The sequence below is a fragment of the Ursus arctos genome, unplaced genomic scaffold (assembly GCF_023065955.2).
Source record: "Ursus arctos isolate Adak ecotype North America unplaced genomic scaffold, UrsArc2.0 scaffold_10, whole genome shotgun sequence".
Classification (NCBI taxonomy): domain Eukaryota; kingdom Metazoa; phylum Chordata; class Mammalia; order Carnivora; family Ursidae; genus Ursus; species Ursus arctos.
The window spans coordinates 71,313,375-71,327,675 of NW_026622764.1; the positions used below are offsets into that span (position 1 = coordinate 71,313,375).

Below are 14,301 nucleotides of genomic sequence, written 5' to 3' on the forward strand. Positions count from 1 at the left end.
AAATATTAGTTGCCAAAGAGCCGAGGGTCCATTTCTGGGTTCTCTGTTCTATTCCATTGGTCTATGTGTCTGTTTTTATGCCAGTACCATGCTGTCTTTGTGATCACAGCTTTGTAGTACAGCTCAAAATCCGGCATTGTGATGCCCCCAGCTTTGTTTTTCCTTTTCAACAGTTCCTTGGAGATTCGGGGCCTTTTCTGTTTCCATACAAATTTAAGGATTATTTGTTCCAGTTCTTTGAAAAATGTCCTCGGTATTTTGATCGGGATAGCATTGAAAGTGTAGATTGCTCTGGGTAGCATGGACATTTTAACTATGTTAATTCTTCCGATCCATGAGCATGGAATATTTTTCCATCCTTTTATGTCTTCCTCAGTGTCTTTCAAGAGTGATTTATAGTTTCTAGAATAAAGGTCCTTTACGTCTCTGGTTAAGTTAATTCCAAGGTAACGTATGGTTTTTGGTGCTATTGTAAATGGGATGGATTCCCTAATTTCTCTTTCTTCGGTCTCGTTATTCATGTATAGAAATGCAACTGATTTCTGAGGATTGATTTTGTATCCCGCCACGTTACTGAATTGCTCTATAACTTCTAATAGTTTGGGAGTGGCTTCTTTTGGGTTTTCCATATAGAGTATCATGTCATCTGCGAAGAGAGACATTTTGACTTCTTCTTTGCCGATTCGAATACCTTTGATCCCTTTTTGTCGTCTGATTGCTGTTGCAAGGACTTCTTCTTCTTTTTTTTTTTTTTTAAAGATTTTATTTATTTATTTGACAGAGACAGAGCCAGCGAGAGAGGGAACACAAGCAGGGGGAGTGGGAGAGGAAGAAGCAGGCTCCCAGCGGAGGAGCCCGATGTGGGGCTCGATCCCAGAACTCCGGGATCACACCCTGAGCCGAAGGCAGACGCCCAACGACTGAGCCACCCAGGCGCCCCTGTTGCAAGGACTTCTAGTACTATGTTGAATAATAGTGGCTAGAGTGGGCATTCTTGTCGAGTTCCTGATCTTAAGGGAAAGGCTTCCAGCTTTTCCCCATTGAGAATAATAATTGCAGTAGGCTTTTCCTAGATGGCTTTTATGAGATTGAGAAATGTACCCTCTATTCCTACACTCTGAAGGGTTTTAATCAGGAAAGGATGCTGTATTTTGTCAAATGCTTTTTCGGCATCAATTGAGAGGATCATATGGTTCCTGAGTCTTTTCTTGTTGATATGATGTATCCCGCTGATTGATTTGCTAATATTGAACCACGCTTGCATCCTTGCATCCCAGGTATGAATCCCACTTGATCATGATGGATAATCCTTTTAATGTACTGTTGGATTCTATTAGCAAGTATCTTGTTGAGGATTTTGGCGTCCATATTCATTAGGGAAATCGGTCTGTAATTCTCCTTTTTGAGGGGGTCTTTGCCTGGTTTAGGGATCAAGGTAATATTGGCCTCATAGAATGAGTTTGGTAGCTTTCCTTCTGTTTCTATTTTTTGAAATAGCTTTAGGAGAATAGGTATTATTTCTTCGTTGAATGTTTGGTAGAATTCCCCAGGAAAACCGTCCGGGCCTGGAGTTTTGTTATTTGGAAGGTTGTTTATCACTGACTCAATTACTTCATAATTAATTGGCCTGTTTAAGAAATCAATTTCTTCCTGTTTCAATCTTGGTAGTTTATAGGTTTCCAGGAAGGATTCCATCTCTTCCAGATTGCTTAGTTTATTGGCATATAGCTGTTGATAAAAATTTGTAATAATCCTTCCAATTTCAATGGTGTTCGTCGTGACCTCTCCTTTTTCATTCATAATTTTAATAATCTGGGTCCTTTCTCTATTCTTTTGGATAAGTCTTGCCAGTGGTCTGTCAATTTTATTGATTCTCTCAAAGAACCAGCTTCTAGTCCTGTTGATCTGCTCTACTGTACTTCTGGTTTCTGATTGATTGATTTCTGCTCTAATTTTGGTCAGCTGCTTCCTCGTGCGTGGATTAGGCCTGTCCCTTTGTTGCTGTTCCAGCTTCTTGAGGTGAGAATATAAAAACTGCATTTTAGATTTTTCTGTTCTTTTGAGTGAGGCTTGGATGGCTATGTATTTCCCCCTTAGGACTGCCTTTGCAGTATCCCATAGGTTTTGGACTGTTGTATTTTCATTCTCATTGGTCTCCATAAATTGTTTAATTTGATTTTTGATTTCCTGGTTTATCGAGTCATTCCTGAGCAGGATGGTTCTTAGTCTCCAAGTGTTTTAGTTTCTTCCAAATTTTTCCTTGTGGTTGAGTTCCAATTTCAGAGCATTGTGGTCTGAGAATATGCAGGGGATAATTTCAATCTTTTGGTATCAGTTGAGACCTGTTTTGTGTCCCAGAACATGGTCTATTCTTGAGAATGTTCCATGGGCATTAGAATAGAATGAGTATTCTTTGGTTCTGGGGTGTAGTGTTCTATATATATCTATGAGGTCCAACTCGTCGAGTATGGCATTCAAAGCCTTTGATTCTTTGCTTAGTTTTTGCCAGGGTGTTCTGTCTATTTCTGAGAGTGGAGTGTTGAGGTCCCCTACTATTAATGTATTTTTGTGTATATGTCTCTTTATTCTGGTTAAGAGTTGGCTTGTGTATCTTGCTGCTCCCCTGTTGGGAGCATATATATTTATAATTGTCATATCCACTTGTTGAATACTTCCTTTAAGAATAATATAGTGCCCTTCTGCATCTCTAACTATAGTCTCTAGTTTAAAATCCCATCTATCTGATATGAGAATTGCTACCCCAGCTTTCTTTTGAGGTCCATTTGCGTGAAAGCTGGTACTCCATCCCCTTACTCTCAGTCTGAATGCATCTTTGGGTTCGAAATGAGTCTCTTGTAGACAGCAAATGGATGGGTCATTTCTTTTTATCCAATCTGCAACCCTGTGGCGTTTTATGGGAGCATTTAAGCCATTCACATTGAGACTGAATACTGAGAGATATGATTTTAATGATGCCATGTTGCCAGTAAAGTCTTTGTTTGTATTGGCTGTGACTTTCTGTTCTGTATCACTCTTGGGGCCTTTTTACTTTTATAGAACCCCCCGTAATATCTCCTGTAGGGCTGGTTTCGTGGTTACGAAATTGGTTAGTGACTGGCGATTCTGAAATGTCTTTATTTCTCCATCAATTCTGAACGACAGCCTTGCTGGATAAAGGATCCTTGGCTGCATGTTTTTCTCTGAAAGAGCTTTAAATATGCTCCCCCAACCCTTTCTCTCATTCCAGGTCTGTGTAGACAGGTCTGACGTAATTCTGATGCCTTTGCCTTGGTACGTGAGAAGTTTCTTTGCCCTGGCCGCTTTCAATACTGTATCCTTGCATCTAATATTTGCGAATTGCACTATGACGTGACGTGGCGTAGGTTTGTCGTGGTTGAGCTTGGGAGGGGTCCTCTCTGCCTCTTGGACACGAATGTTTGTTTCCCTCGCTAGATTAGGGAAGTTTTCAGTTACAATTTGTTCAAATATCTCTTCTAGACTTCTGTTTTTCTCCACCCCCTCGGGGATGCCGATGATTCTAACATTGGATCGTTTCACTGAGTCAGTAATCTCCCATACCTACATTCGTGGGCTTGGAATTTTTTAAGAGCAGCTTCTATTTTGTTTTTTTTCTCTATTAACCCATCCTTCAATTCACTAACCCGTTCCTCTGCTTCTGTGACCCTGGCCGTCAGAGCCTCTAGTTTTGCCTGCATTTGGCTCATAGAATTTTTAATTTCTGTCAGATTCGCTCTCATTTTTGTCCTTAGGGATTCTATATTCTCAGTAACCTTTTCGTTAATAGTTTTTTCAATTCTACTCATCATTTTGACCATCGTTACTCTGAATTCCATTTCTGATAATTTGGTTACATCCATATCCATTATTTCTGTGGCACAGGCCACAGACTCACTGTCTTTTCTTTGCTGGAGGGGTGGGGGGGCTTCTCCTTCTTGTCATTCTGATGAGGAGAAGTTGCGGGGTTGTCCAGAGCCGAAATTATTGACTGGGTCCCAGGCCGTGCCCCTTGTTTTATAGGGATCTTAGGGATGTGGGCTTCTTCTTTAAAGATTTTATTTATTTATTTCTCTGAGAGAGAGAGACAGATAGTCAGCAAGAACGGGAACAGAAGCAGGGGAGTGGGAGAGGAAGAAGCAGGCTCCCAGCAGAGGAGCCCGATAAGGGACTCCTTTCCGGAACGTCGGGATCACGCCCTAAGCCGGAGACAGGCGCTCAATGACTGCGCCACCCAGGCGCCCCGGGTTGTGGGCTTCTTGATTTTTCAGCTTGCCTTCTGCCTTCTGGGGGAGGGGCCTGCCGCACCGATACTCAGGCAACCCTGTTTGGGTAGAGTCTCCGTGTCCCCTGCGAGGGGGGTTGGGGATGGGCACGCTGTGAGCCGGTATTTCCAGGCTTTTGTTCTCTGGCGGCTTTCCCTGGCTGTTTGCTGTGCCTCTTCTGAGAGTCAGAGCGGCAGCGGCCGAATCCCAGCCTCTGTCTCAGAACGGAGGGATTGCGGCCCGTTCTCCACTGATGTTCTGGCCACTTTAACTCCGTTACTGTTGGTGCTGCTCAACCCTGCAGCGTCCCGGGATGTGCGCCCCACACCTGGTGTCCCTGCCCTCATTTCCAGGGCCGGCGCGTCTCTGTCCTTTGTTTTTCTAACGCCACCAGCCGCCCCCGCGCGCTTCCGGATCTCTGGGTCTCAGTCTATGCCCGGTGAGCACACCGGTATTCCGGAGTTCCGTGAGAAGCCTGGTGGCGCGCTCTCCCGGCTCAGGGTCTCAGTCTGCTGTTTCGCGGGTGCCGACCGTGAGTCCGCCCGCTCCCCCATGCAGGTGGCCCGCCAGCCGCCCCGCGTGCGCTCCGGGAGCCCCCGGTCTCAGTCTGGATCCAGTGAGCACACCGGGATTCCAGAGTTCCTCGAGATGCCTGGTGGCGCGCGCTCCCGGCTCACCGGTCTCAGTCTGCTGTTTCGCGGGTGCAGGTCCCCGAGCCCGCCTGCTCGCCCGTGCAGGTGGCTACCGCTTCCCGGTGCCCGAATGCGGCGGCTCCCTCCCCCTTCAGTTTATCTTCCGATATCTGTGCACGGTTTCACGGCTCCCTGCTTCGTACCTCAATACTCAGCGCTGGAGATGTTCATTTGTAGAGATCCAGATGTATCTTCCTGTGTCTCAGGCCGATTCCGTGGTTGTTTAGGCTGGTCTGGTACCTATCCAGCTCGACTCAGGGGACCGGCTGAAAAAGGGGTCCCCTACTCCTCCGCCATCTTAACTCCCTCCCCCAGCATTACTAATTCTTAATAAATGGATGATACTGGTATCCGTACTCTATCCATGTGTGAAGTTGTCCTGTGACACTTCAAGTTCCATAGTGCCAAAGAGTTGACACTATACCCATCTATTATCCACTTATGTGGTTACAAACTATTATCATTTTAATGTAGTTTTAGAGATTATATGATTTAATTTCAGTTAATCTGATTTTTCGAAATGGACAAATAACTTAAAAAGATGGTTTCAGAGTAACAATGCAGTGATGAAGTCCTGGGAACTGTTGTTAGTGCTTCATGTGGATTATTAAGTTAATTCTTTACAAGATTTTAGAAGGTGGGCACTGTATTATAAACCCCATTTACAGACGAGGAAGCAGATGAACAGAGTGGTTTAGTAGTTTCCCAAGGTCAGAGAGCAGAACCAGACTCGAACCTAGACAGTTTGGTTTCAGAACCTATGTGCTTAGTTACTGTGCTGTGCTGCTCTCAAGGCAGATAATTACTCAAATGAATTCAAACAAATTTGGTAGATAGGATTGAGAATTTAATTTAGAAAGTAAAGTGAGGCCATAAAAGAAACTTTCCCCCTTGGACCTATCTATGTATCTGTGTATCTATCTTCGATTGCCATTAAAACCTCATATCCAAATAACTGAACATAAACTCAGACTGTTAGTTGGAGTATTAAAATCTGTAACCCACAGTGTACCAAAAGGCATACTCAGTTTTATTCCTCTCACTTAAATGTTAATAATTTTTAGTGAAAACAAAATTAACGTAAATAAGATAAAAATTTTACGTATTTACTTTGTCTTAATCACATTTGTTATACAGTTTGGCTATTGAACAACACAGGTGTGAGCTGTCCGGGTCCATCTATATGCAGATTTTTTTTTTTTTTTTTTGGTATAAATACAGTATAGTATTGTAAATGTATTTTCTTTTATGACTTTTTTTTTTTTTAAAGATTTTATTTATTTATTTGACAGAGAGATAGAGACAGCCAGCGAGAGAGGGAACACAAGCAGGGGGAGTGGGAGAGGAAGAAACAGGCTCCTAGCGGAAGAGCCTGATGTGGGGCTCGATCCCCTAACGCCGGGATCACGCCCTGAGCCGAAGGCAGACGCTTAACCGCTGTACCACCCAGGCGCCCCACTTTTATGACTTTCTTAATAGCATTTTCTTCTCTCTAGTTTCCTTTGTTTTAAGAACATAGTATATAATACATATAACATCCAAAATATGTGTTAGTTGATTTTTATAGGTAAGGCTTCCGGTAAACAGTAGTCTACTATTAGTGAAGTTTTTGGGAAGTGGAAAGTTATACGCAGATTTTTGACTGTGTGAGGGGTCTGCACCCCTAACTCCCACATTGTTGAAAGGCCAACTATATGTAGTGTGTATTTTTATGTATATAAATTTTACATTTTATAAAAGTATATTTTAATGCATATAATGTAGCACATAATTTTTATATGTATTTATTAGGGATGTGTGTTCAAATGATCTTAGGGATGGGGATATGATAAATATTTGTGGAAGGGGCATTCATTTTAAAACTAGGAGAAAAAGGCATTAGAGAAAGCGAGCATAGGCCATTGTGTTCAATAAGGAACTGAAAAATCAATGCTCAGACCTTAAACGGTGGCGGCTTTTTAAAATTTGTTTCCCCTGATTTTAAACCTGGTTATACCTTTGATCTTCAGAACAAGCTGAGAAGACACAGGGTAGGTTTCAACCCTAAAGCAATGTCTTTTTTAGAAATTGAGCATTCGGAAACAAAAGTGGGGGGGGGGGATCATCCCAGACAATCTTTTGCATGATATACACACGAGAAACATACTATTTTTAAGTTTTAGGAACTTGAAAGTTACTATCAGGGAAGCTGAAGGAAAAGTTTCAGAGTTACGAATAAGATTGAAAGTTATTGCTTATTCTGGAGAAATTTGCAGTAGTTTCAAGCTTTAATTTTTCTTTAATGGGATTGATGAAGATAAGTGCAGGACCATAAGAGAAGACCTCAGAGAATTGATCATAATGCTTCCTATTGCTTTATGTTCAGAAGATGAGCAAGAGTCTGCATTCCAGCATTCTGTACAAAATAGTAGACTCCTTCGGGTTCCTTAGCTTATTCCATTTGCTTCTTTTTATAAGTTGGTCAACCTTTATTATAAATTTTCCTAATATACTGTGAGGGGCTATGTTTTGTTTTTACCTACTCTGTGGAAGTCGTTAGAATCCCTATTGCTTATTCTTTCTAAAATTTTTTTATTTTTACTTAATTTTTATTTATTTTCCCTGTTGCTTATTCTTCAGTAAAAATGTCCAAAGAATGGAAATTGAATCTTCTCTTCAATTGGCAGAGCCATAGTTTCTTGTTCATTAGCATCATTAGGCTGTGATACAAATACTAGTATTTTTAAGACTAATTAATACTGAACAATTGGGAAATTAATCTTAGTAATATTGTAGATTCTACTGCAGGTGTACTTAGCCCCTGGATAGGCTTTATTAAATAAGTATATCCATAGTTATATTTATCAGTAGTATCAATGCATCGTCTGCTTATCATCTACTTCTTTTAGCATTTCCCTGGAAAGCCTTTAAAGCATCTGTTTTTATGAAACCACTTCTTGGCTCTGACCACCAATATGAATGTAAAAATCATGTATCCTCACTGGGCCTCAGGCTCTGTTTTTTTGTGGTATTGTTTAACTCATTTCTCTGTTCCTTGAATGTCTTGTAAATTGGTAGGTAGGTCTAGACACTTGATTAAAATTTGGTAGTTTTGTTTTTTAAGACAAGAATACTTTGTAAGAGTTGCTACATATTTCTGCAAGAGACCTAAAAGTTTGGCTGTTCGTTTTTAATGATGCTGGAATGCGCTGGGGGTTCCGATCATTTTTAAAGTTCCCCATCAGCCTTTAATGCTTTTGGTATCCATGATAATTATTTCCTAATCCATTATTTACAGTCATTTCTTCTGAATTTATTAGCTGGATTTATTCTATAAGCTAGAACTTCCTTCATCGGGGCGCCTGGGTGGCACAGCGGTTAAGCGCCTGCCTTCGGCTCAGGGCGTGATCCCGGCGTTCTGGGATCGAGCCCCACATCAGGCTTTCCACTATGAGCCTGCTTCTTCCTCTCCCACTCCCCCTGCTTGTGTTCCCTCTCTCGCTGGCTATCTCTGTTAAATAAATAAATAAAATCTTAAAAAAAAAAAAAAGAACTTCCTTCATCAACTATTTAGTTCCCCATGAAATACCGTTCTTATAAGAAAGACAGGGGACACCTAGGTGGCTCAGTTAAGCATTCAGCTCTTGATATTGGCTCAGGTCATGATGTCAGGATCGTGGGATCAAGCCCCTCATCTGGCTCCACACTGGGCATGGAGCCTGCTTGTGATTCTCTCTCTCCCTCTACCCCTACCCCCCACCCCACATTCACGCTCTCTCTTAAAAAAAAGAGACAAGATAAAACTTTGATGTTTTCTTTTTATATATTAGTTTACAACTTCCATGGAGACTAATGAAAGGTTTTTTAAAATGTCATTATTCATAAATTTTTATGTAGTTGATTTGCTTTTTATCATTCACTGTATTTCTTTTTGATGAAAGTTGGCTCTTGAGTCTACCTAAAAAGATATTCCAGGCTGATCTACATTTGTGTATTTCCTGTCCCAGACCTAGTGTAGCCATATCTACAAGGCATCGTAGTTCCTTTTTGTGGGAAAAAGGTTTTTAGAGACTACAATTTGAATGTCAGAGAAACTTGCTGCTGCTAGGCCTTTCAGTGGATAGAGGTTGAAGACACACACACACACACACACACGCACACACACTTATAAAAAGACATGAGTTTATACTGATACTTCAGATTCTAATTTAAGTTTATAGGGCTTTTACTCTTGTCTTTATTATTGTATCTTTTTTCCTTTGCATTAACAGTTTTGGTTCCTAAAGATATTAATGTAATTCTTTGCTTGCTTTGTCCTGCAGAAATCTATAGTAGTGTCAAAATAACAGTGTTAATAGATTAGTTCTAACAATGTGATTACTGAATGTATTTAAGATTCTTTTTTTTTATTCTTAGACCATTTCAGTAGGCATGTGTAGGAAAAATTCTGTGTTTTAAAGTTGCTCGAACTAATTTTTTGTGTAGTTCTCCCACGGACTTGATAAACATTTAGGTTTCACTGATCTCTGTTTCCTTTCAGCTTTAGGAATTTCTTTTTTCCCTCAGATCTTTTCGGTTTAATTTAGTTTTTTTAAAAAAAAATTGGTGCAAAGCAAATGTTTTTAAAAATGTACTTTGATTCCTCTCCACTCTTCCCTCTTTCTCTACAGATAACCATTTTCATTAGTTTTTAATTTATCCTTCCTGGTTTTTAAATATAAGCTAACATGTACGTGTCAGTGGATGTGTGTTTGACATAGCCCTTTTTAAAAATATTTATTTAGTTAGTTTTAGAGAGAGAGTGTGTGTGTGTGCAAGTTGGGGGGGGCAGAGGGAGAGGGAGAGAGAATCTCCAACAGACTCTGCACTGAACACAGAGTCTGACTTGGGGCTTGATCCCGCAACCCGAGATGATGATGAGATCAGCACCTGAGCAGAAACCAAGTCTGGCGCTTAACCATCAGAGCCACCCAAGCACCTTGACATTGCCCATTCTTAAAACAGTCTTCGCTGCCTAGGCTTTTTAGGTTAGTGAGTGTGTGACCTCACTGCATGGTGGTGCTGTGAGAATTGTCCTCTTTCCTTTTTTTTTTTTTTACACTTTCAATGTCTCCCCAAGTCCTCATCGCTTAACTTTTGGGTTTTTTGTCAGCGGCTTTGGGAGCCAATGTCTATTAATGGGAAGGGAAAAGAAAGACAATAAAAGTTGAAATCGTGTGTCATTTTCTCATAAGGTAGGGTTATTTTTCCCTGTTACTAAAGAGGAGGAAGTTGAAGTTCAGTTAGCTGTAGTTACACGAGATCACATGAGCGGTAAGAAGTCAGTTCATAGTTGAGGATTGAGTGCACCTACAGTCTATAACGTATCAAGAATGATGTGCGGACAGCTCAGCATTTCAGCGGTGGGTGTGCTGGCATATTGAAAAGTTTTTTCTTTTTTTAAAAAGTATGTATGTATGTATGTATGTATTTATGAAAGAAAGAAAAAGAAAGAAAGAAAACGAACAGAAGGTGGGGTAGGAGCAGAGGGAGAAGCAAGACTCCCCGCTAGGCAGGGAGCCTGATGCGGAGCTTGATCCTAGGTCCCCAGGATCATGACTTGAGCCGAAGGCAGACGCTTAATGGACTGAACCACCCAGGTGCCCCTTGTTTTTATTTTTTGAGTGGCACTTGAGAATCTGATAGAAAACCTCACTTTTGTATTTTTTTTAAAGAATTTTTGAGAGTTATATTTTAAAATGTATAATGTTTAACCTATATAGTTTTTTAAATCAGTTTTCATGAAGGCCAAATTTATTCCATATATTTTCCTTCAATTTTAACCTGAAACCAATGCCTAGAGCATCCGTTTAATGTTAAAATGGCAAATTTGCAGTCAGAATAATTATTTCTGTTCTCAGATACCATTTAATTTATGAGAATCATAAATTCCCTATCTTCTCTCTGTTCTCTTAACTATACGTGGAAATTCTTTCTCTTGAAAATGTGTTGCCCCAAATTTAACAAGATTTTTTTTTTTTCTATTCTAGTTTGGGAATACCTGCTACTGTAATTCAGTTCTTCAAGCACTTTATTTTTGTCGTCCATTTCGGGAAAAAGTTCTAGCATACAAGAGCCAACCTAGGAAGAAGGAGAACCTTCTTACCTGCCTAGCAGACCTCTTCCATAGCATAGCCACTCAGAAGAAGAAGGTTGGGGTGATTCCTCCTAAGAAGTTCATAACAAGATTACGGAAGGAAAATGGTAATTCTTCTACTTCTGAATGTATTCTTACATAGCAGGAAGGGGCATCTTCTAAGCCTCAAAGCATGTTAGCCATTGAAAAACCAAAGCTGATGTTCTTGTCTGTAAGGAAGTGCTAGTTTAGTGAGGAGGTAGTCACACAGTAATTAATATGAGGTGCAATTAACGTTAGAAGTATTTCTACAAAGACCAAATTCTGTATGCCAAGGAATGAGAAATGATTTTTTTTTTTTTTTTTTTGCCTTCTTGGCTTTTCTATCGAGAATGAAGTTGGGTCGCCCCCCCCCCCCCATTATTTGTTGTTTTTGTAGTGCTTTCATGTATGTTAACCCATTTGATCCTTACACTACCCTGATTTAGAGAGCATGTTATTTCTCCCATTTTAGCCATGCAAAGAACAGAGGCTAATAGCTTTCCAGGAGTCATACTCCAGGGAAAGAGCCAGAGTAATAAAACTTTTTGGCTTAGGGCAGGTGGTTTTAACTCCCCCACCCCCTTTTTTAAATAGTTACTGATTAACCCCCACTTCTCTTTTCTCTCTTACATGTTTTTTGTTTAACGCTCACAGCAAGCCCAGAAGTCAGATGTTATTACTTCACTTTACATGAGATAGTGAATGCTCAGAGAAGTTAAAATGGCTTGTCAGGGTCCCACACATCTTCCTGACATCTAAATCCTGTATTCTGTCTAGTGTGGTATATTACCTCAAAAAATTCAAGCGGGATTTAAATAACATGTAGAATTCTGGGGTTTGTTTGATTTAGGCGTTTTAATCATTGTAGAAATAAAATTGAGTGGAATTTTTAGTTTAATTTGTTACCAAAAGATACAGAAATAAGATTTGAGAAGTCTTTAGGATTGGTTATTAAACACACCATTGAATAATCCTGTCCTTAACTGAGTTCACACTGTTCATTATCCCATGAATTGAGATAAACCTGGGTCATATCTAGTTTCCTGAAACGTAAGAAGACACTGAGATAATATGGCGACAGGCTATTATTCTTGAATCTGATTCACGTGTTAAAGATTTTATTCATTTCCTCCACATACAGATACAAAGCAGTTGATCATTCACAAAAATACATCTTTTTGTGTTTTCCCTATGAAAGCCAAACATCTTTCTTAAATTATAAATCTGTGTAGTATTTTCTATTTTTAAGAACACCAAATACAGCTCTGTTAGAATGTGGCTGAATGATTCAAGTCCTCTCAGTCTTTTTGTCTGTATTGGTATGAAACTTCAAGGATTTTGTCCTGGTAGAAAATTCATGTACATGGTAATTGAACGTACCATCCTTTCTCAGTGATTTTGTTAGTATTTTAGAAATGTTCAGCATCAGAAACATGAAACACAGAATACACATTATTTTCTTTTTCAGTTAATAGTGCATTTTTCTTGACCTTTTTTTTAAAGATTTATTTATTTGGGGGGGAGGGGCAGAGGAAGGGGGGAGGAGCAGAGGAAGAGGGAGAGAATCTCAGGTAGACTCCCTGCTGAGTGTAGAGCTAGGCGCAGGGCTCAGATGCAGGGCCTGGTCTCACGACCCTGAGATCATGACCTGAGCCAATCGAGAGTCGGACACTTAACCCGCTGAGCCACCCAGGCGCCCCTTGAACTTAGTCTTTAATATATTGTATGTGCTCTTAGTTTGGGCTGCTGTAACAAAAGTACCATAGACTGGGTGGCTTAAACGAGAGATGGGTATTTCTCGCAGTTCTGGAGGCTGAGAAATTCAAGAGTAACGTGCTGGCAGCTTCAGTGTCTGATGCGGGCCATCTTCCTGGTTTGTAGGTGGCTGCGTTCGTGCTGCGTCCCCACATGGTGAAGAGAGAAGCACGCTCTCTCATGTCTCTTCTTAAAAGGGCACTAATCCCCGTCTTCAAGACCTAAAGGTCCTCCCAAGGCCCCATTTCCAAAGAGCATCACATTGGGGGTTAGGGTTTCAACATGTGAATTTTGGTGGAGGTACACGCGTGTGGTCCTCAACGTGACCTTTAAGTGTGCAGTGACTTTCTAAATTTAGATGAAGTCATGCTGAACACAGAGCTCAAGTTACTGTGTTTTGAAAGTTGTGTATGTGTGGCTTTGTGTGTTTGCTTGTCAAAGCTGGGATGTTTTTACAGTGTTTATTATTTTTTAGTAATTCAATATTTTCTGAAAAATTTTTATATGTTTAGGCAGAGTAAATTGATGTATAATAGACTTCTTAAATATTTTGTTCAATGAAACTGATTCCAGGATGAGTATTCCAGACTTATTTTCTCATAGTTTTGTTTCATTTTTCTGTGCCTCAGAAACAATATTTAATGGCAAAGCATGTTTATTATTTGATGTTGCTGGCATTTTGTGTCTTTTGAAATATAGTTTTGCCTTTTGATTTTTTTCCTGATAATTTTGTAGAGGAGAGCATACAAATTAAAGAGGATTTAGTGGGTTGCTTAATTGCTTAACTCTCCTTCTGAGATTGTGTTTGCTGTTTTTTGTTTTGTTTTGTTTTGTTTTTTGTTTTAATCTCTGGAACAAATGAATGTTGCCCATTTCAGAATTTCCACTAACTTTCACTGTTGGACTGTTGTTCTTAAATCAGTTTTCTTCCGTGATATGCTGTAAATAAACTTCATGTTTTGTATTTTCAGTAGATATTAGCTCCATATTGTGTTAACTGCTGATACTTTATATAACTAATCATTTTGATATTACTTGGGAAGAATCTATTTTAATTTCAGTAATAGATTTTTGTTTTCAAAATTTTAGTTCACGTTACCTAGTCCTAGCATATGAGAACTGTAGCGTAGTACTTTTACAGTGTGATAACACTTGCTCCATAAATGTGTTATTCTTGATGATGGGAAACTAGTTGAATGTTTGAATTGATTAGTTATTATATATTTAGCTTCTGCTGAGTGCCAGAAACCAGTGGAGAAGACGAACAATCATGTAATATAATGTATTATAGCCATGAAAAAAAAATAAAGCATGGAAAGGTAGTTAATCAGTTAGTTGAGAGAGTTGAAGTGAGAAGCCATTGGAAGGCCCGAGGCATAATCGTTCCAAGCTGATAAAATAGAAATTGCAGTTGCCCTGAGTGCTTGAAGGATGACAA

General features: G+C 39.9%; 1 protein-coding gene across 7 annotated transcripts in view; it reads left to right on the forward strand.

The window, feature by feature from the left end:
• USP12 (ubiquitin specific peptidase 12) overlaps nt 1-14,301 on the forward strand; it is a 155,833-nt gene that overhangs the window by 113,084 nt on the left and 28,448 nt on the right. For 5 of the 7 annotated variants that reach the window (XM_044381715.3, XM_044381709.3, XM_044381710.3 and 2 more), the window contains one exon: nt 10,981-11,194. The exons of 1 other annotated variant lie outside the window; for it this stretch is intronic. In XM_044381715.3, the coding sequence (XP_044237650.1) occupies nt 10,981-11,194 (214 nt within the window). Of the gene's footprint in view, nt 1-10,980; nt 11,195-14,301 lie in introns of those variants that run through there. One more of the 7 variants, XM_026493036.4, reaches the window with a different exon arrangement.